General features: G+C 37.3%; 1 protein-coding gene across 1 annotated transcript; it reads right to left on the bottom strand.

Annotated features, from left to right (window-relative positions):
• Window positions 1–1,444: 1,444 nt before the first annotated feature.
• DNAJB4 (DnaJ heat shock protein family (Hsp40) member B4) lies at window positions 1,445–23,599 on the bottom strand. The gene is made up of 4 exons (XM_062004295.1): window positions 23,435–23,599; window positions 6,558–6,843; window positions 3,328–3,902; window positions 1,445–1,769 (listed from the first exon to the last, which is right to left on the bottom strand). Exons 2-4 carry the CDS (start codon window positions 6,766–6,768, stop codon window positions 1,536–1,538), a joined length of 1,020 nt encoding a protein of 339 aa, XP_061860279.1. The 5' UTR covers window positions 6,769–6,843; window positions 23,435–23,599; the 3' UTR covers window positions 1,445–1,535.
• Window positions 23,600–23,811: the final 212 nt, after the last annotated feature.

The raw sequence follows: 23,811 nt of genomic DNA, 5'->3' as shown, positions 1-23,811 counted from the left end.
AACCTTGCTTATCTTTTTACTCCCATTTCGCTGGGTCCTCTGCCATCCTAACGAGGGTGGGGGTGAATGGGGGCACCAAGCGAGAGACTGTCACGGTGCTGCTGTGCTAGCTGGGCCAAACCACGACATTAACGAAGATGTTGAATAGTACTGGCCTCGGTACGGAGCCACAGGGTACATCACTACTAACTTGCCTCCAAACAGACTCAGTGTCACTGATTACACCCGCTATGCCCATTCCTTTGGCCAGTTGTTAATCCACCTCGCTAAAATCAAAGTAAACAATATGGACTGTTCTCTCATTATCCAGAAAGCTAGTCACCTCACTCTAGATGGCAAGGAGACTGGTCAAGCACGATTCCTCCTCTGTAAATCTATGCTGATGACTCCCGATCACCTTGTCCTTCATGAGTTTGGAAATGCTTTCCAAGGGGATTTTCTCCATCACCTTCCCAAGAACTGAGGTAAAGTTGACAGGCCTGTAGCTTCTCAATGCTTCCTTCTTGTTTTTTCTAGGAGATAGGAGTGATATTTGCTCTTTTCCAGTCTACTGGAACATCTCCCAATCTCCATGACCATTCAAGGCAATTGCAATGGTGTTAGCCAGCTCCCTCAACTTATGAGTGCAACATGTCAGGCTCACAGACTTCCAGTTTAAGTGTACCTTAATCTGGTTCTCCACCACTGAAGTTCCAGACTTCCCCTCTGAGCTCAGAGGAGTGGAATTTCTGATGGCTTGTTTTACTGGTCACGACCAATGCAAAGAAGGGACTGTGTACCTGAGCCTTCTCCATGTCATTTGTCATCAGTTTCCCTGTCCATTTGGACAGCAGGCCCACCATTTGCTGTTTATGTACTTGTAGAATCCTTTGTTGCTGTTGTGCCTGGAGGATGAGAAAATATCCCATAGCAAATATCTACTCTTATTCTGCAAGTCACATGCCCTTTGCTGGACTCACAATGCAGCCCTCACACATTCTGGGGCAATAAAGAAAATGCTTTAACTGCAGTGGGGGGGCACTGATTTTCCCAGTCTATGCTTTGTGCAGTGGAAGGCAACATATCATGATGATATATTTTATGTTTTGCTCTTTAAAATATTTATACATTTCTGTATTTCTACTACTATCTCAATTTTTTGTATAAAGGAGTAATGTTATAGATAGGGTAGAGAGATAAGAAATAAAGTACTTGGAGGCTCAAGTACTGTATCAGAAATATGTGCTGACTTTGTAAAACTCAACTACATTTTATATTAGGCAAAATAATGAATAAACTTTTCTGATTAGGAAGATATAAAATAAAGTGAGTGGTTTTCCCTGTAAATTTTACTGCAGAAGTCATCTGTATGACTTGGACTTCACCTTTTTCTTCTCATGCAGCATTACGGTATTTCCCCCCCACCCATCCCACAAAACAAAACAAAAAAATGATATTCCACTAGTTGTTACAGATTGCACTTTTATAGCACAGACTTGCTAGTCTTTTGCATTTCCAGTGTCCTATTGAAACTGTTGACATACAGAGTCTTTGTTTTACGAAACTGGAAGATTTCGCCTAAGTACTTCTTTTGATGCTGGAGAAATGTTATCTGGGAAAATTACTTCAAACTCTAAAATTAAGTCTCCACGTTGGTCAGGATTTTTGGGGAATGGCAAACCATATCCTATAATTCTTCTTCTCATCCCAGGCTTTACAACTTCATTTACTGTCATGGGTATGGTTCTTCCTTCTATCGTTGGCACGTTGATAGAGCTGCCGCACAAAGCCTAAAGATAGATTGTATATTGAGAAAAAGGAATTGGTCAGAACTTTATTTGTACCTACAACAGCATTTGGATTATTTAGAAAATACTATTATTCTAAACAGTATTTCCACTGTACACTACTGACATGTCAAAACTCAAATATAGTGTTCCTGTCTTAAAAAGGGAAAGCTTCAATTTGTCACTGAATATCATGGAACTTACTGATCTTATATAATGGTCCCTGGAGGGTAATTAAGCTTATGTATCCTTCAAAGATTTCAGGAAACGAGGTAATTTTGAGGACAGAGTGAACTCTTCACTCCCACTTCTCTAGAGATGTCTAATTGCTCCATTTCCACTGGAAATTTAAACTCCTGATCCATTTTTGGTTTGTTTATATTGAACAGAGGTATACTCTAATACACTATGAACTTGTATCAAACTGCAGAACAACATTTAAATGTCTATAAGCAGAGGCAGATCAAACTTCACAGTCACCTTGGGTGAGTATCTGCAATGCTCAAAGAAAAGCAAACAATGGTTTTGGTGCACTACAATTAAAACATCATGAGCCTTCTGCTTTATCCAATAGTTTGTTTTCATTACTGGGATCTCATAATAACATTTTGATTCCTCTGGCTTCATCTGATTCAATACACTTGTCTATATTGATAATGTCCAATGGATGGAACAATGCAGTGAGTCTAAATAGGCTCTTATCAACAAAGAACTATATTACCCATATCAACATTAAATACTGTCTTTTATCCCTCCCTCATCTTCAGATACCGTTTTAGTTAAGAATCCTTTAAGAAGGAAGGTCATAATGTACACAAAAAACTTATTTCTCCACCTAATGCTAATTAAGAAAAAACATCACACACTAAGCTATATTATCTTTTAAATAATGATAATACGGAGGCTTCATATCCTTAAGAACTCTGCTCAGTTGCCTTTATGATTTTTCTCTTTGAAAGCCAATGTGTTTTGACTTGGAATGGAATTTTAAAAAGCTATACCATTTCTGTTATATATAGCTCCTATAACACCTGTTCACAATAATTTATCTTCATGAAATCAATCTCTATGTACTTGGAAAACACACTGAAATAACTTATGACATAAAAAGGCAGACTTAGAATTTGTTGGCAGTGAAAATATTTAAGACATTTCTACTTCATCTTACAGAAGGAGCATACTCTATCAGATCTATTTATTAATTATATTTATATTTGTTACTTAAGACTAAAACATATTTAGCTAGAAAGGTAAAGTATGAAGATTTAAGACATATCAACCTTTACTCCTAGCTTCCACCCTCATTCTTTTCGACCTCTGCAGTGAACAGCTTGAAATAATGCTCCATTTTTATCAAAATAGTTATTACTTCTGCTATAAATAATTGTGCTCTGCAGCACGATTGACTTCACAGCACTCTTGACTCTACAAGACTGAAATACTAATTAAAAAAAAATAATCCCTAAATTTACTGCTGCCATATTTTACTGTGCAGCAAGGTCATTGTACCTTATCATAAAAGGTTTAAACATTTGGGAGTTCTTCCAAAAGAGAAACTTACCTCTCTTAAGCTGATCTTAACAGGATAGATAACATTTGATCCATCTCTTTTGAAGTGAGAGTGAGGTTTATCTTTAATGATAAAAACAATATCAGCTGGAATTGTGTTGGGTGTTTCATCGCCTTCTTTTGGAAAAGTGATTTTGGTGCCTTCTTTCCATCCTCTTTTTATCTCAATAGTAAGAATTTTGTCCTCTGTTCGGACACTTCTACCATCTGGGTTAAGCCTTTTACGTGAAATCCTCATCCTTTTTGTGCAGCCATGATAGATCTCTTCCAATGACACTTTGAGTTCATGAATTACAGGAGGATCTTGTTTACGGCGTAATTGGCTACCAACTGTATTCCTTTCCCTTGGAAAACCATTCATACTAAAACTAGTGAAGGATCCAAATGGATCACCGTCCACCTCCATGTCTTCAGTGTCTCGGCCACCAGGCATCCTCCTTCCAAAGAAGATCTCAAAAGGATTTGTGCCACCAAAGAAAGCTGCAAATGTAGCATGTGGGTCACCATGGAAGGAATACCGGAAGGTACCACCCTGTCCGTCAGGTCCTCCAGCTCCTCCTTTCAGACCTAAATGAGACAAATAAATAAAGTTAAAAACAAATCAAATATTAGTATAAGCTTTCCTCTTGTAATAATACTAGAATTGATGAGTCAAAAAGGTCTTTGCAGTAGTGAGAGATGAGGATTCACCATCAGACTATGCAGTAACAACCAGCAAATTCAATAGCTCGAACAGCAACAAAGTTTCCAAAGCTCTACAATGACTTCTACTCCAGAAGAATGAGTATTCTGACACTGCCAATTTTACGTTGTGTAATTGAAGTCATTTATTCAAAGAATTAGTATCTTGAAACATAAGACAGGTCTGTTTGACTTGATCTTTTGCTGTTCTGCAAAGTCTGCTGGGAATTACATCCCTCTACTAGATCAGTTTTGGAGAAAAATTATATAGTCTCATATGTAACATTTTCCATAGTCTCCACAGCTCAACTTTAACTGAGTGTCAATTAACTTTACCTCTGCTTTCCTGCAATTCAGTTTGAGTAAAAGTTAACAGGCCAATAGTCAGGCAGCCAATTTAGTTCAATTTAGAATCCAAAACTTATCACAGCTTGTGTTCCTATGATATAAAATAGGTAACAAACCTCGGAGCTCTTATTTTTGCAGTTGGAAATAAAAGTAGCTTGGAAGGTCCTAAGACTCATTTGGGTACAAAAATCTTGTATATACTGTCACCATCTCTGTAAAAAAAAAGTCAGTTCTCAAAGAGCTTTGATCTTTGTCTTCTAACTTCCACAAGGAGAGATCTATGTCTCAATTCTTCCTGGGAAGATTTCTCTTACAATTATCACTGAACAATCCCTTGTACTTACTGCTTTCTCATTCCAAACACAGTTAAAAATCAATTTTGCTAAATGACTCTTTCCCAACAGGTGATCTTTAAGTACTTCCCCATAAGAGCTAGCGCTCTCCTCCACTGACCATTTCAAGATACCTTCTCAAATCCTTAAGATGAAAGATAAAATCTTCTTAAGAGACTTTTATTTTTAAACTTAAAATGTTGGGTTCTTTTTTTAAAATCTTTTCCATCTTACAGCAGCTCAGCACTACAGCTGCCATCCTCCTTCCACAGCCATAAAAACCACAAAGGCTTACATTAACAAAGCAGGCATTCCCTAAATTTGAAAGGAGATTGGAGGGGGTTTTTTTTGGCTCAATGTTTTATATCTTCGATGCATAAGCTTAATCCTTAGTTACCAGTTGACAACCAGTAAGAAGTTACAATGAGAATGCTTTCCCTATCTCAGTATGAGACCGTTATTAAAAGTACTCAGGAATACGTAGTGCATCCTTCTGTCACCATACTGTTAGTGTCAAACAAGTAGATCAGTGGATTCAATCACGACACTAGAAGGACACCTCCTGGATAGCAAGCCAAAAGTTTCTGAAGGTACATCAAGTTCCTATCTGTAAAAACACTGAGGTTTCCTCCTTCCTCCCACCCTGCTCCCTGCCTTTGCCTCACGACTACTTGTTACTTGCTCAGGTACAACTGAAGTATGCAATACTAGGATGCCAGAGGTTGCATTGCTTTACATGCTTTACTTAAAGCTGTTTGGTCAAAGTGACTAAAACATTGTTTTGGGAAAGTAGTTAGGATGAGCTGCTGCAGGGGAATCTGAAGTGCAAATTAATTTACAGTGTAATTAAGTGTATAACAATATACAGGGGCAGGGGGTGCGTGCAGTGAGAAAGCACAAGTTCGAGATGCCTAAGAGATAACAAAGGCCTCAGGCATGTACATCAGGTTTTCCACATGAATTTATGGCTGTTAACAATTGTATTAAGTCTTATGGATCTCAGAAGGCCAAATTCTATTATGCATTCATAAGAACCCACACTTTTCCCCAATGTACTGCTATTTAAATGTCTTCCTTTGTATTAGGGAAAAAAAACATGGCTCAGAGAATGGCAATGAGTGAGTGGATCTACTTGTCACAGCAGAAGTAATTCTTTTATGTGGAATTTCTGATACTATACATTTAAGGGGAGGAATGCTAATTACTTCCTCTGTTACTCAATCATAAGACTGAAAGTCACATTGGTCAAAGAAAAAAAAAGTCATCCTCTGCAGATAACCATTTTAGGATAAATATGACATTTCTGAGGCCTCATTCTCTTGGCATGTTATCACTGTTTACAATTAAAGTTAAAAAATTGTTCTGGTATTTCATGACATCAGACAAATACTTTCCTCTCCAGGCAAGAGGCCAAGGACAACTACAGAGTGGACACCTGGGCTTCTGCTCAGGAGTGCCCTGCCTAGACCAAGCAGACTGCCCTTCAGCAAAAATTTAAGAACAGAATACATCTCTTTTTAACTACACTTCAAGAAGTGCTATGACAAGGGAAGATGGCAGTAAGAGATCCCAGAAAGCTTTATTCTGCGTCATACAAACTTTTTCAGTTCAGTAATTTTTTGCCTGTCATGTATTTGAGATTTAAAAAAAACCCCAACAAATATTAAAATACAAAATATAAAGCAGGTCACTACTAAAACAAATTAGATTAAAAATCTGCACAAACTTTTAAGCAGTACAAATATATTGCCTAAAAATCAACACATTTTCATACATCATCCATGTTTATTTTGCTTCATTCAACATAATGAAAATGATCAGAGTATAACAGAGACCATCAGAGTATAAGAGATATACATACCTTCCTCCCCAAACTGATCATAAATGTCTCTCTTTTTGGGATCACTCAGCACTTCATAAGCTTCTGCAACCTCTTTGAATTTTTCCTCTGCATGAGGAGATTTGTTCTTATCTGGATGCCATTTAAGCGCTTGTTTTCTGTAAGCCTTTTTTATATCCTCTTCAGAAGCCCCTTTTTCAATTCCCAGAATAGAATAATAATCTTTCCCCATCCTGAGTGTTTGAGGAACTCAGATTTTCCTTCCTATAGAGAGAGCAGTGTCCAGTGTCTTAGCAATGTAGAGATGCTAGAGAAAGAAAAAGAAAAATGAAATTTGGAATTGAAACTGAATTGCTACAAATCAATAAACTCAATACATTAAAGAAATACTAGACAGCTTCTCAGAATTTCATTCCTTTCTCCGTTGCTCATTTATAAATAATTATACACACTGAACAAGACACCCCCCTCTTTAGAGTCCTCCCATCAACAGTACGTGTCTCCGCTCTTTCTAGAACGACAAATACAGGACGTCACTTCCCCGACTGCCCGAGCTGAACAGCCTGCACAGCTTTCACACTCTCTCTCACCACGCATGCGCACACTCACACACATACAGAGAAAATGCTGAACTTCTATTTTCTCACTTCTCAATCAACTAGAAAGATTAAAGGTTTAATAAAGTGATACAGTGCCTTTCACCACCGAGGCTGAATCCAGTCAGCTCTAAAGACGTAACTGCCCCAAAAGAAATGCAGCAACTCCTATAAAAGTTATGACATTTTACTTCAGTTTCTATAGAGACAGCTGTACATGTAACAGTTTTCCAAATATATCAACATAGATCTGTACAGTTTCCAGCAAAGACTATGAAGTATTTTACAGACAACTAGAAAGCTTCAGAAAACATAACTTCATTTCTTTAAAAATAAAATTAAGCCACTCTCAATCACAGTTGACTGCAGCCATGTACTACTACTCAGTAAGAAATCAAATCTGAGCAAAAAATAAAATACCACTCTGTTTACCATCACACACTCCACTCAAAGGGGACCAAAATTGCCATCCCCTGACCTGGCCTCCTTCTACACATGAGGCAATATCAAGATTATTACAAAAGTATAGCAATAAATCAAGCAATAAATCAGCTTTAATCTGATGTAATATTAGCAACAGAGAAATATCTGGTTAATACATATTTCTTTTACAATACATAGTGCAAATTTTACTACTGAGGTATTTCTCAAGCTCTGCAGAAGCAACAGTATGTAGTTTCAGCCTGCAAGATTTCTTTTGCATCTTTGTTAAGAGATATAGATCAAGAAATTATCCATACTTGTTATTATAGCAATAAACTTGAAGACTGATTCGCATTGCTTGAAAAATAACTCCTCCCTTGAACAAAGTAGTCAAAGACACATTTTGATCATATCTAGAAGTTACTTGTATGAAGACCTCTCTAGGCTCAAGTATGAAGTTATTTGCATAATTAAGCTCAATTGCCTTCCTTCTAACGATTTGAAAAAAGTTTAAAAAAGGCAGTATATAGTAGCTAAGAAACCATCAGGCTCAAGTGGAAAACACTAACCTTCTGATTCATGAATTATATTTTAAGCTGTTTTCCAGAACCAGCTCTAACTTAAAAAAGGGGATGATCAGAAGAGACAGAAAATTTCTCCTTAACCAGAAGGCACTGGAAAAAGACTCAGGATTTGGTTATTTTTATAAATAAAAACACGTGTCATGCCCTTATTCCTCACATCATAGCTACGCTTTTGCATTTTCTCCAAAACAATTTACTAGTTTCCCTCAATGTACCCAGGACCTGCCTTTTTTTCCCTTACATTACAGTGGTGGGAAAGTTGAAGACAGAATGAGATTTCATCATGTTCGAGAACGCAAAAGCGTTTTCTTATCTATTGCTATTATTTCAAATGTGAAAGGCCAAAGGGTTCTGAAAGAAGAAATCAGCTTCCCTTACCACCTAATCTCTCTGGATTGACTTACATTTTTTGAACACTAGGAGACACAAGGTTACAGAATCAGTTATCTTTCCAGTTAATAGAGAAAATGGTTTCTGAGCTCCACATGGAATGAAGTTAGTCTTTTACTTATCCTACTCTCTTAATCTTTCTTTAAAAAGAGCTACTTATGTTAATTTATAATAGTATTTCAAATAAATTCTTGTAAACTCATCTTCTAAATTTGGCATTTTCTCCACTATAGAGTTCTGAAAGCAGTAGATACAACAGCTTGAAGTAAAATAGCAAAATGTAAGTTGTAAGACCACTCCTTAGGAAGCCACTTTACTTACACATGTTTTAGTGGGCAGTTTTAATCTTATTACTCTCAAGAAATGGTTATGACAAGTCACCAGTCAATCCCACCAGTTAGAGCAGCAGACAGTCACTATTGACAGAATAAGATTTAAACAGTCTTTAATTCTCACACAAAACTAGCAGTAGAAGGAGTTGTTCTGCTCAGACGTGCTCCCATGGTATGATTTGAGCAACCTCTGGTGGGGTCATAACTTATAACTCTTAAAGTATTCCCACTAATGAGAGCCCAAGAAGAGCCCAAAGATACTATGACAACACAGTCACACAAATAAACCTGCTACAATAGCAAGAGCTCAGACTACTTTCAGAACCGTTGTTTATGTTTTTCAAAACCTCTCATTGATTCAAGTGGCAGAGAGTGTATAAGTTAAAAAACAAGGTATAAGAAATCTTCCCCTTTGAGAATATGACGTTAACCACTTACCTCTCCTTTAAAATATTAAAGAATACTCAAGGAGATGTAATTAGCAAAGCTATTCCTCACCTTCCCTCATCATTCCATTTTGCAAAACACAGCAATTAATTTCCTAGGTTTCACTTTCTTATCCTTGCATGTCAAAATTTAGAGGACAAATTCTGATAACAACAAAAGTTCCACTGGGACATTTTGCCGACAATCACAGTGAGTAAGCCTTCAGGCATCCTTTCTCTCCTGACAGAGGGGAACATGCAATCCTGGTGTAAGTGCCAAGTTATACACTAATTAGATAAGTGGAATCTTAAGTAATTTAATTTTTAGAGAATAAAACAAGATGTACAACAATGGCTACACTATTTCCTGATTTGCATGAGACTGACAGGTTAGAATTAATTTACAGTCTGGAATCTGGTATTTTCTACGAATTGATGGGATAACTGGAGTGCCTCCTTCCAGAAGACATATTTGTTCTCTTTTTTCCATGATGAAACCTTCCTTTTATCTTATAATTAGAGATATTTTGGAAATACAAGTAGGTTGCAGTTCCTATCACATGCTTACTGAGTTCTTTAAACAATTTGTAATAGATTGAGAGATATGACTCTTACAGTTAGTGAAAACTATTATTACCAGTGTTAGTATTACTGAAAGACTAGCATGTACAAGACGAGTATCTAGTGATCTGCTAATGATCATTTGGGTACACCCTATCATACGAACGTTTCAGTAAGTGAAATCTCCAATCTTCTAGCACGTTTCAAGCACAGATCATAAATTACAGCTGCTAGGTTTTTAGAACACTGAATATCTTGCAAACTTGTTCGTTCTGTTATTTTATCCCACATTCCTCTTCGGAGTTATTGACAAAAGAAAAGGAAGTCCCTTTATGCTGTCTACATCAAGGACTTCTGCCATTGTAGTCCATTCAAAGCAGCACAGATAAACAGAAAACAATACCGTGTAGAAATTTTTCTGAATACTTGTGCTTCTAGGTGTATATAGTGACAGGGGAAAACAGAACTATAGCAGTAAAATGAAATATGTAGTTCACATTTAAAACTCTTTTGTTTTATACTGTTTAAAGATTTTGCTTCTAATATGTTTGAATAAGGTTTTTATTTTTCATTTAAACGACTGAGTAAGCATCCCCTACAAAAATAGGTATGGTCATCACTCTGTATGTAACAGCTGAACTCATCTTAAGTAATTTCATTTTTAAGGAAATAACGTCATTAAAGTATTATTTATCTGTGGTTTAAAAGTTCTTCCTCTTACATAGTAGAATTAAGAACCATCACAGGGAATTTTGTCAGAGACCATGCATTTCAGTCACCTCTTCTTTCAGAGACTGGTATCTTGTGTCCAGGTACCAGAAGGTACCTGCACTGTACCCACACCCACTCACACACACTGGCTGCATACTGGGACATGTGCTCACCCTCTATTTGGATTTTTGCCTTGTACTTAAAGGAGAGGTAGTTGCTGTGATTTTACTTGTTCAGTGAGCACTAAAAGCACACAACAGAGCCTATGTAGCCAAGGTTTGCCACAGATCTGACAAGCCAGTAGAAGTTCATCCTGCAACTTACTCAAGCCTCCCATCAGGGAGTCACTAAACTACATATCTTTGAAATTAGTAAAGCCATCTTTTAAGACTTTGATGGCCCTTTAATGAGTACAAAGCAACTTCAGACATACAAATCCAGTAACACACCTGTGTGTGTGGTCACCTCAAAAACACAATAATTAAAAAAAACCAACATCAGTTTAGCTACCTTTCTTCCTCATTCAACCACATCAACATTTCTGTATTATACCACATAAAGCACTGATATTTTCAAACATTACAAACAGCTAAAAGGCCAAATAGACAACTTATTTTAAAAATATTAATTATTGGGACAATAGAATAAAATTTTGAATTCATATAGAACTTGCCTAATGTAAGTCCACTCTTATCTACAGAGGATTTTCTGTGCTCTTTGATCAAAACCAAGAAAGTGACATTCATTTTTGTAATATAAGACTTCATTTTTTTCATCTAAAAATGCTTATGAAACACACATTAGGAAGCTGAAAAATCATTCCTTCAGTGGTTCATCTTCACTTCTGAGACTGAACTTGACTACTAATATTCAGCATTCCACTTGAGTTAGTATTTCAGCGAACCGTTGCTTTAAAATATCTTTTCCATTATTATATCTGAACAACTATAGTTTAACTCACATACATATAGACACATCATAAGTTTGGCACAACAGTGGGAGCAAGGTCATACCACTTTTGGGTATTAGAATACTTGCACTGTGAATATTAATCTAAAATTAGTTACTTTATTTAAAAAAACATTCATGAGAACAATTGAAACAAATTAGGGAAATGTTCACAATAATAGTTACACTAAACTCAAGTGCTAGCTTAATCATAAATTAGCATCAGTATAAGGTTATTTTAAGGAAAAAAAACCTTTTAAGCAGAACAGTGTCATTATTCCTTGAAGTACCTCAAGCTGAAAAAAATGCTCCTTATTTTCTTTAAGTGAAGGAATTTCCTTTGCATTCCTCACTAATTAGACCTCAGAAACAAAACTGAAAAAGACAGAACTAGATCACAGAACAAGTTAAAGAGCAAACAAAACCACAAAGGCAAATTCCAGACAGATCACAACTATAAATACATATGTGCATGTAAATGTCAAGGCAGAGGAGCCAAATCCCTCTCTAGAAAAAACTCACTCACAATTAAATAACATAATATGTGCAAACTCACATTAATTGATGGCATAAATTTACATTTATCTACAGAGATTTGAAGAAAGCATATCCATATGCAATTGTAAAATTTCTTACAAGATCATCTATTATTTTCTGAGAGAAAAAAACCTCAACTTGACAATGACTTTTCTCCCGACTGTCTTTGACTGTATGCAGTTGTTGACTGAGCTACATTTATAATTTTGGACTGTGAATAAGACCTTGTATGGATGCAGATACAACTGATTAATTCATTAGAGTTTTACTATAAAAATATTCAGTAGTTGATCACGTATTCAGAACTAAATTTTAGAGTTCAAAACAGTAGCAACATGTAGTTGAAAAATTTGTATACGTCTAACAGAAAGATGAACATGAAATCTGCAGAGCAGAATAGTTCTTTCTTACAGTCACTGCCCCTCAACAAAAAGTTTCATTTAGTCACATTCTTCATACCCACCAAGCCACTACTCAAATTTACCAAATTTTTACTTCAGTTCTCTGCAGAAACACGCTGCTACTGTGATGGAAGTAAAAAGTTCATTGTACTTAAGGATTCCCCAGCTGATTTGACATCTAAATAAATAAGCCTAAACAGAAGTGAAATACCACATAAAGACACAGTGTATGCAATATGAATATATGTGTGCATAGTTACCTGAGCATTTTGTTTAACCAAGTAAATGGCACTCTGTTGTAACTTTATGTTACTAATTCAAAAATTTGAAACACTCTACTTTTTAAAGTTTCAAACTGAAATGCACCCCAAAGTATTTACAGTTTATATGCTACATGCATTATAATTTCTTTCCTGAGGCAGATGTAAGAGTACAATTTAACACAATTCACTGACAATTAAAATTCTGTACTGATTAAAAAAGACAAATGTAGTGGGACAGGTATAGTCATGCTTTATAAAAATATCTGGCTTTCATTAGAGATCTATCTACGTCTCTGTGAAACAGTACTTCATAAGACACATACCTACTACACTTTCTATATTTAAAGGTCAATAGCATTGCCCAGAAAGATCTAGTCTGATTATTTTTGGTTCAAGGTGAGATATAAAATGAAACTGCAGGATACAAAGGTATCCAAGACAATTAAATTCACCATATATAGGTTATACTAGTCCTAGCATCAACAAAGATATTTTCTATTTTATACTGGCAGTATACTGACAGATTCTAATGTTACTGGAATATACATAAAGTTATGCTCCTGCCAACAGGTTAAAGGATGTGTTTTTAAGGTCTTCTGTGGGAAAGTGTATTTTAAATCTACATTCCAGAGTCAAGATGAATTTACAGCTCAAGTTCAAATGTTAAATCTCAAAAGGCACACTGTTATCACTTCTGAAGTTGCAAAATGAATTAAGCCTGTGATTCATGCAGCTTGCAACTTTATTTGGAAAATCCACACCAGGCACAGTTAGCAATTGTTTTCTTTTAAATAGTTATTTTCTAAAATAAAGAAATAAATAAATGAAGACAGAAAGTTAGAAATGCTATGCACAACTGAAAATATCCATTATATTTTCACACTAAAATTCAGTGATTTTTATTCTGTATTGTTGTATAGGGTTGGGTTGCAACTACTTTCAAAGATACGACTAGGACATTGGAAACACATGCACACTTGTCCTTCACCACAACATAACAAACTTACATGTCATTAACATAAAGACTTGCTTCCTCATACCTGATTCCTGTCTACTAAATCACAATCTCTACTGTAGCTGAAGAATAAAAATACACTTGGAAGAATGTTCCAAATTTAACTTTCCACTGCTGTGAGGGAATAAACATCTTGCAAGCAAGCAAAGTTCTTAGGAGTCAACTATGATGTATTGTATTCATACAAGGAAAAAAAAAACCACAAAAGGAAACCTCACACATACGGTAACCCAAAGCAACAAACATAGAAAGCATTTTCATCCATATATTAAGGCTTCCCTCCTATGAAAGAATACAGATTCCACAAGTGCTTTTCAATTCCTCTTTTAAATTCAGTGTCTGTTTCAATTCCCACTCAGACCAATTTCTATAAAAGAACTCTTCTTCAAAACAAGATGATTGACCAACTAGGAAAAATGCTAATCATGCAAAATATTTGACAGGTTCCTGCATGAAACTGACTACGCCCATTTACCACATTCACTAATCCAAACTTCAAGTAGTTAACGGCATTGTTGCCATACCTACTTTACTAAACACCTATATGGGAAAGCTACTGTGTCAGTAAAACAAAAAGAAATTCATGAGGAAGCTGAATTTCTGTTTCCTCCAAGAAAATATTCTGTTTTGACAAGTTCTGTACAATTTATTATTACTATTAGGTTACCACATTGGTGCAAAGAAAGCAGAAAAACGTAACAAAGTTCCTCCTTTCAATTTTATACATGATAAGCTGGAGTTTTTGTCCTACCTACTTTTGGCTCTGAGTGTTACCACTCAGGAGTTTATGTAATACTTAAAGAATTCTATCTTGAAACAGCTCACATGCAAATGAAGAGCTAAGACTTAATCATGCATTTATCACACTGTACTAGTCAGGTTTCTGACTCCCATGCCATCAGCCTTTCCATGTTGGATATATAACAAGACATTGAATATAATGAACAGGCTTCCTAACTGTTCTGTTTCCCACCAACACTAATTGTTTTTTATTTGATTGTACCAAGTTTTATAGTCTTTCCAGTAATTGTTTTAAGAAAAAACATACTGCTGTAATGCAAGTCTTTCAGAGTCTCGAGTGTTAACACACTCTGATCCTAAATATGTTTCAGTATTGTCACCAAGGAGTATTTTGTTGGCTATATATATTCTTTAGACATATCTCACAGGCTTCCATGCTACACAGTTTTCTCAGAATTAATAATATACCACATAATAAAATGGATATTCTTTATTAAAGGTTTAAAAACTACTGATTAATTCTGATCGGCCTAAAAACCAATACAAAATTGCTTAGTTGCCAGGAAGAAAGCAAATGTAGTATTAGAAGGTACTTGGAAAGGTATAGAGAACCAGAAAACATGACTACAGTATCATATGAACAGTACAGTATCGATAGTACATCTATAAGGGAACACCATGCAGTTCTCTTCCCCTCAACTCCTCAAACCCAAGTATTTTTTTAAAATGTTCAGAGGACCATAAAAGATGATAAAAGACATGCAAATGCCACATGAAAAACAACTGAGGAGGCTTCAACTCTTCAGTCTGTAAAAAAAGACAGAAAGAAGTCACATGGGCCTCAAAAGCTCTACAAATGATGGAGAAAGGAGAAGGCACAAACTGTTAGTGGTCTATTCTCATGTAAGCCAGAGCCACTAGCAGAAGACAGTTTCAACAGTAAAATTAAGATGTTCTATAAATGATAGCACTCCCTGCCAAAGGACACTGAAAACTCAAAAATGGCTTCAATGAGATACTGAAAATATTCCATATAAGAGATCCACTTCAAGTTTCTCAACAGAGAAATCAGAGCAGGAATTCCCTACACTGCAAATACTTGGAAGCTAGGAAAAGAGAAGGAAGTGTTTGCATCATTTTAACTTCCCCTGGAGCATCTACTTATGGCCACTTTCAAATGCAAATTCCTGGAATAAACAGACCACTTAATGGACAACTAGTTTAGCATTCTCTGGATGAGCATCCTCACTAGATTCATTAAAATCCCAACATAATGCAATTCAGACACTTCTAAAGAAAGTTTCTAACTGGGAAGCTTAAAATGTGAGCACAGACACTATGTAATCAACCTCGGTGACACAAAGATGCTGTCCAAATGTATGGGTTCAGCCAAGTGCTAGAGGTCTGCTCCAGCTAAGGTATTAGAAGAAAAGTGTTGGGAGTATTTTTTATTCTAGCATGTTTCCTTGTCGTATAACTGGAGTATTGTTTTGTATTTATTTTCAAAATCACATCCAACTCCTTTATTGGTACTGCCAATAAGGGTTGGTTGGAGCTTTTTTTGTTTGGGGTTTTGGGGGACTAGTGTTTTGCTGGGTGTTTCTTTTTTCAAAACGTACATACTCTAGAAGCATGGCACTTAAAAGTGGTAGTAACACTTGTTTCTAATATTCCAGTTTTCAGTTAAATTGAGGCTTAATTTGACATTAACATTCAATGGATTCATCCCCTCTCTTGTAGCATAGAAGGGGCAGAAATCTCCCTGAAAGTAGAGACACAGCCAGCTCATACACTATTCCTTCTGCAGTCCATCACTTTCCACCCCACAGACCTGAGCCAGCTGGCACAAACCAGAGTAATATTTGCTCTAGGCTAGCTGAGGCTGGACACAAGGCCAGCCAGCTCAGACCCTGGGAACTGTGATTGGCTCCGTACCAGTTCTTCCACCAAATGAATCCTGGTGTAGAACTTCTGTGACCTAATAGTAGTGCTATGTACTGATTAACAGGAAAAGGACAATGGAAAAATAGTGTTAGTTTCCACAACAACTATTGCTGACCTTCCTTCAAGAAATTGCAATGGAAAAATATTTTTCTAAAGGCATTTTAAATGTGTTTCTTAAAATATCCTACATTATCACAACTACTTTATTGCTCAGGAAACAAGAAGATGGGCAGCTGTTGCATTTAATATCTATTTTGATGGAAGCAGTATAAATTGGCTCCTCTTTTAGACTTTCACTTGTAGAAAAGGGACAAAGGGACTATATTCAACATCCATAACAATTTACTGGTGTTCACCTTTAACTATAGTAGCAATTCCTTCATTCACACCTGGCAGCAGCAGAGAATTCAGGGCACCTGCAGAAATAAGACAGTCCTTACAGGTGAGCTGGTTAAAGATCTCTGGAAGCTAGTTCTGGCATCACTTAGATGTGACCTGATCTGAACCTGAAGTTTTCTTTCCAAAGTTTCTCACTAAGTATTTGGGTTCATTCCATTAAAAAAGCAAAATCAAACAAAAAAACCCACAAAACACAACAAACAAACAAAAAAACCTAAAACACAACCCAAACCATACCAAAAAAGCCTTAACTCACCGACAGTTTGTAAGATTCATTAGTAGGACATAACACATTACAGAAATATTTACACATTAGTGAAGATAGTCCCTAAAGTCATGACTGCAAGTGCTTTTTAATTCTTGAAAAAAGCATTACGTTTTTTCTGACATCATTAAAAAGCTATCTATAAACAGAAGAACTGAGAGAAGAAAATTGGAATAAACATGATAATGATCATAGTTACAGGTCACATGTAAGATGGGGAAGGATGAAGGTGGAAGATGTCTGCACAATCCCTATCTGCGCTACACTTTATTGGATTCTTTTTCTGTAACGATTACAAAAATCATCAATACGGAGTAAACAGTTTATTTTCTACTGGAAACTGATAAAGAGAGGAACTGGAGAACAAACAAATGCACTCAGAAAAGTGGTTTCAACTACACTGTATTATTGTTAATTGCTGTTATACTCAAGAAGATGAAGGTTTTTAATGCACTACCAAACAAGGAACTGCACACATTTTTGCTCTGTACATGCGATCACACTGTTCTTACATAAGCAAAAGGAGATGGTCACACTAGATGCTTTTTGCAGAGTGTACTCAGTAAAATCCCACCCAGCTGCTCTGATTCACACAGCTAGTTTCACATGCAAGGCTGAAAATATACGCACTGAACTGCTGTATGAAGACAGGAATTTGAAAAGGAGATGTCAGAATAACTGTTTAACCTAAAAGGATAACATATTTCTTTAAGAATGTACCTCTGTCCACTGACAGAAGATAGAAATACAGGCAGAATCTGCTGGAATACAAGTCAAAAAGAGTTGTTCATTAATCTTTCAAATATTCCAACCACAACCTATAGCTCAAATCAGGTTTCTTATGTTTTTTCCCTCCTTAATCAACTCAGAAGTTTTGGGAGAATAAAATGGAAGAATAGTTTAATAAACCTACTTTGCAAATAACATCTTAAACGACTTCATTCCTTGAGATTAAGTGGTGGATGCCTAGCCAAGAGATAAAGGAGGTATTACACAGAAGGTTGAACAACTAAGTAGAAAAACATCTAGTTTTTTTTAAAGCAATAGCAAATTTCAGCATCTCTTCTTACTCTTTACATCAAATCATATCATGACATCCACATCGCTGATTTCTTTGAGTGATATCTGAGGTTAACCCAGCAACATTCATCTCTTTCCATGCCTATTCAGCACTACTTTTGAGGGTTTATTTTTAAACACAACTGGGCTTTTGATTATTACACCAAGATACTTGTAACTACTGATAGATAATGAAGAGGCAGTTAGACCACAGCTTCTGTAAGGTCTCTTTGGATATTGATTTAAAGAAAAAAAGAAAATCTTTACACATCCAGAAACTCACTGAAAACACTTTTTTCCCCCTGAAAACATGCACGTAACCATTACAAGAAAGGATTCTCAGTTTGGATTTGTCATAATCACAGTTTTACAAACTGAAGTAATTAGTCATTCAGAGCTTCTAAACCATCTTGCCAGTTTTTCCTCTCTTAATCTCAGAAGAAATTTACCCTTCTATGCTAGTTTAATGGAAACTACAATATAAGCATAATTTGGTTAAAAATAAGGTGCTCTAACTCACAAATTAATAAATATAGTTGGTAGTTGCAACTAAGCAGTATCAGAAAGAACACTACTAGGGATCAGGCCTACGTAACAGGAAAGTACACCCATCTCTTTAATTAAGCTTTTCCCATTTTGAGAAGAGAATTCTGAAGATTACTGTCTTAATTCAATAAAATATATATTTAAATAGTAACAGGTCTTGAACACCCATTCTTCAGTGCTCTGCTAATACAGTGGGCACTTCTAGCCTCTACAACTACTACTGCATTATTTGTTCTCCTTTTCAAAGTCCCTCAGTCTTTTTTTAATCCTCATTCATAAGCAACATCCATGCCTAGCTCTACCAATAAATTTATTTCAAGTAAGGTCTTTCACACTTTTCTCACCCTCATTCTCCTCCATCTGGGAGGAACTGTGCAGATGTTAACAGAAAACAAGTTCTCTAGACTCTTAAGAGCTTTCTTTCCCATGACATCCACACAAAAACATCCAACCCCCTTGAACAAGTCAGACGCAGAAGACTGATGAGCACATTATCACGCTGACTAATATTATCCAGCTGCCTTTTGGTACTACATTCTTTCTATATGGTGATCCACGCTGTCCAACTGCATACTTCAGTTGTATTTAAAGAAGTATTATATGCACTCACATTTATCCTTACATATTTGCAACACACTTAATACAATGGTGGCCCTAATGCAAACTGATAGTCTTCTATAAGCCAGTCTTAATTTTAGAGGCTAGGTCATATTAATTAAATTTCCTAGCAGACCTCAACAGCAACCTTGAGGCAAAGAGTTCTTCTTCCCTTTTACAGTTTTACTATTAAACATCCTTTCAGCAGCTGCAATACACTCCTAGCTTTAAATCAAATAGATATAAGATTCCCAAGAGTAAAATGTGTAAGTGCTCTAAGGAATCTACAATATCTGTTCAGCTTTTCTTCAAATACTGAATACAGTTGGTTTTGGGTTGTTTTTTTTTTTGCTAAGATTAGCTGCATGACTAAATGTAAGACAAAAACCCCAAAGATTTGGGGTTTTTTGAAGCTCACTATATAAAATTTTGTACACAGGAAGCCAGATACAGTCCTTCCCCTGGAAGCCAAGATGAAAGCTGCATTATCATCCAGTGAAGGCAAATGTGACAGCAGTTGCAGCAGAGTAGGCTGCCCTTCCTCTTCAACACTCCCATCCTCTCCCACAAATACTTTTTCCAACCCCTCCAACTGCTCAGTAGCAACTGATGCTTCTGCATTTGTCTGGAATGAAGCATAATAGCTGGACATCACTTGACAAATCCTGGGCAGGTGAATTCTGCATAGTTATCTTACTATTTCAGTGCACATGTAGTAAATACAAAAGCTCATGACAGATCAACAGTTGTTTGGATACTACTTTCAGGACCACCTTACCCTTTGGTTTGGTCACTACAGAACAAAGTTCAAGTCAATTGTTAAATGGAATAAAAACAAACAACCCAACAACAGAACAGAACTTAATGCAAGTATGCACTGAAGCAACTTCACTTAAGTAAAGGATATGGGTCAGTTCCACACATTTACATATATGATTTTGCAATATCTCATTAGATAATTTAAAAATACCACAAGTACTGTTTAGTAGTAAAGTACGAGTCCCTTCATAAACACAGGATTTCACTAAGAAAAAAAAGCGTGGTTGTGGGTTGTTTTGGGGCTTTTTTCCCCACAGAACTCTCCATTACTAAAGTCTATGACAATCCACACTGTACAAATTAAGTTTTCTAATTTGACAGATTTCTCATTTAAACAGTTTCTCGGTTAATTGCATTGACCAGAACGTTCTAGTCTGATGACTACTGAAAAAAAAAAAAACCCAACAAACTCCAGAACCAACCACTATGACCTGAAAACCACGAGAGATGTCATCACCTTCTAAGTTTAGTTAAGGGAGACATCCTCCTTCAAAAGAAACAGTGAAAGGTATTTTAAAACTCCATATTCTCTATTTACCTCTTTTTATTTTTTTTTCTATCTAATAACTAAAATTCAGAAAGAGGAGTAGATTCCCCTACTATACATGAATCCTTAGTGGCTTATTTTACATGGCAAAACCAAAGTTCTTGTGCTCTATCAGAACAACATAATTATTTTCTTACCAATCTACTACATTTAACTTCTTAAAAGGCAGATTTGAGAAAAAAAAAAGGCAAAGAGTAATTGTTGCAAGTAAGAAAGCAGAATAATCTGCTGTATGCTGCTGTAACAAGTCAGCAAAGCACCTGACAGAATATGGCAGCTAGCACTGTTAAGGACTTAGAACCTCACCCCACTCCATTAAGAGATTAAAAAGACAGAACTAATCCCAAAGGGATCATTTTCTCAACAGGAGTATAATTTAATAAAGGTAAACGGACAAGAAACATAGGCTTCTAGCAAACAGGTTTTAAGTGCCACCATGGGAAATACAGATAGAGGCAACTCTTTAACTGTTAATCGTGATCAACTTAGGAACAGCAAAAATAAGGGCATAATATTTATATAGTGTATTTAAGATTTTATTCTTCAGGTATTTGCTGCATTTCACAATCTAACTATCTGAAAGGCCTCAGAAACGCAATGACTTCAAGAATTTGGAAGACTGAGGAATCATATATATTAAACATCACAGCTTTCAAAAGAAGCATCACCTCAAACGGTAGTAAAAAGCTGACAAAAACCCAAAAATTAACATTCATTTATCAGTAGTTGTTTATGCTCGCAACTGGAACATTTAAGTACCAGACAATACTGTATTCATTAGCCCAAAGCATTCTAACTGCTTAAAAATATAATGTTATACAGCTACTGGCCCATCTCACAGAAGGTAACATAATCATTAGCCTGTTTAATAACAACAAAAAAGTATGTAAGAACTCCACATCTTCTAGTAAGTGAAGAACCATAAAAAAACCATAGCTAGCAGTCAGTATTAGCTTCAATGCATCACAGCCAACTACTATAGCTCAACGTCTTTGTATAGCGTGGTTGGTATACATAGACAAATTCTCAATAACAAAGTTCAAGGTCAAATTATTGTTTAGAAATAGCAAAGAGTCAAGCATAAAAATTGCCATTTTCCAAATCTATTTTTGCTCCCATCTACTCATCACTCCCCCTTAGTTAACACAGCCCCATTAATGGAAAGTATATGCTAATTCTTCTGAAAGGGCTTTTTCTGTAGAAGTATCCCAGCAGCAAGTTTCACCTAGCTCTAATTATACACTGTAATCTGCCTAGAAGCATGTAGGAATTTTAATTTTGTGGAATACATTAATATTAAAACCTTTTTGAACTATAACACTTCAAAAGTTTAATAGAAGGGGGAAAAAAATCTAGTGCGTATTTCAACTTCACCAAAGGAAACAGTTTTCTGGACTGGAGCTGCTGGATAATTTGACCTCAGCAGTAGCAGCACTGTGTCTTAAGGTCTACTAAAATGACCCCATGCAAAATAGCCAGAACTGAAGGGACCAATAAGAAGCCAGGAACTTCTTAAGGCAGCATAGATCTAGAAGGCTAGCCAAAACAGAAGACAGGAAGACACATCTCCTTATATGACTTCAACAGAATTGTTCCCTCCCTGCATATAACCAATAACAGGTAACACCAAAACCAACAGTTCCTGAATTGAAAGTACTGACAATAAAGAAACAGACTCATTTAGGTTGGAAGAGATCGTCTACACTTCAGTTTAAAAGCACACTTTAAAAAAAAACAATCAAAAAAACCCCATTTATGTAATCCAGGAGCTCATAATGAAGATATAGTTCAATGCACAGAAACTTTTTTTTTTCAAAAAAATAGTAAAGCATTTCATCAGAACAGTGCAGAAACAGTTATATACCTCAGTTTCCCCTCAGTATGATCAAGTCTCTATTTCTATAATAGTTAAGTAGATATTCTACGACCTTCTCTAGATGTGAAGCCTTTGCAACACCATCATCCCTATTCAGCATGACAGCTCGTCCCCACCAGGTCATAGGACCTAAATAGGGCCCCGATTAAGTCATTATTAGCTCCAGTTTTTTTAATAAAGCTGCTGCTTGCACAGACAAGAAAAAGAAAATCCCTCCACTGACAACATCTGTGCAATAATAAGTGACCCTTTTTCAACGAAGAAATAAACAATCTTAGACGCTGCAGGAGGAGGCAAGGGAAGCTCCCTGAAACGTGAAAGGAAAAAGCCTGTCCATTTCGAGGGGCAGCCGTTCAAAACAAGCAACAAGGCCGCGCCTGAACGGACACGCCGAGCAGAGTGCCGCGAGAAGCGCGGCGGCGATCAGCGGTCGCCGCCCCGCCTCACCGCCCCGGGCGCGGGCTCCGCTCCTTTGGCTCAACGGCTTTGTCTCTACGCGGGACTCGGCAACAAGCCCAATGAGCGCCCTAAAGCCTGCACTGTTACATGCCAACGTTTCTCCACCGGAAACCGAGCTTGTATTCTTTTCCCTGCCTGTCCCGCGTCACACGGCGGGCACAGTGACAGCGCCAGGCCGGCGCAACGCGAGGCACGGCGGCACGACATGACGAGGAGCCCCTCCACGGGGCACCGCCACGCTAAGGTGGGAAAAAGGCCCGGCTCCCCTGCTCTGCTCAAGGCTCTAAGCCTTGCAGCAGCTCTACTACCCCCACCGCCCGATCCTGAACAAGCCAGGACGGAAAAGAGCCAGAAAGCGCAAAACGCCACCCTAGGCGCGGTCTAACGTGGGCAGGTGGCCAAGCCGCAGCGGTGTCGGTTGACCTCAGGCCCCCTGCCATAACTTCCCTCACGCACTCACCCAACCGACGCCGCCTCAGACGCCCCCAGCGCCAACCTCGCTCCCAGCAGCCTCCACGCCTCAGGCGCCGATCCTGCCCGCGTACCCGCGGCTCGTAACTAAACCACGCGAGATCCAACCGCAGCGCCCCAAGCGCAGCGGCCCGCTGCGATCCCTCCCCTCCCCTCGCGCCACGTGACGCTCCTGACCCTATCAGTGGCTGCCTCTAACCGCTCGTGCTGCCATGGAAACACCGCGAACCGCCGCCCCGCTGAAGGGCGCCCCCCAGAGGACTCGTCTCTTGCGGGGAGGGGCGGATGAGCGGGGCCGGGTGAAACGCCGCGAGAATTCTCCATCCTTCTCCAGCAGCCCGCTGAAATCTCGCGCGAGGTCTCGCG

The sequence above is a fragment of the Colius striatus genome, chromosome 10, assembly GCF_028858725.1.
Source record: "Colius striatus isolate bColStr4 chromosome 10, bColStr4.1.hap1, whole genome shotgun sequence".
In the NCBI taxonomy this organism is placed as follows: domain Eukaryota; kingdom Metazoa; phylum Chordata; class Aves; order Coliiformes; family Coliidae; genus Colius; species Colius striatus.
Note: the sequence above shows the minus strand (reverse complement) of the source record. Positions and strands in the feature narration are given on the sequence as shown.

Bases quoted from the DNA above. Each gene is read 5' to 3' on its own strand.
- DNAJB4 (XM_062004295.1), bottom strand. From the start codon at position 6,768: ATGGGGAAAGATTATTATTCTATTCTGGGAATTGAAAAAGGGGCTTCT. The intron at 3,903-6,557 runs GTATGTATATCT...TGTCTCATTTAG, and splicing joins TGATCAGTTTGGGGAGGAAG to GTCTGAAAGGAGGAGCTGGA. The intron at 1,770-3,327 runs GTAAGTTTCTCT...ATCTATCTTTAG, and splicing joins TTAAGATCAGCTTAAGAGAG to GCTTTGTGCGGCAGCTCTAT.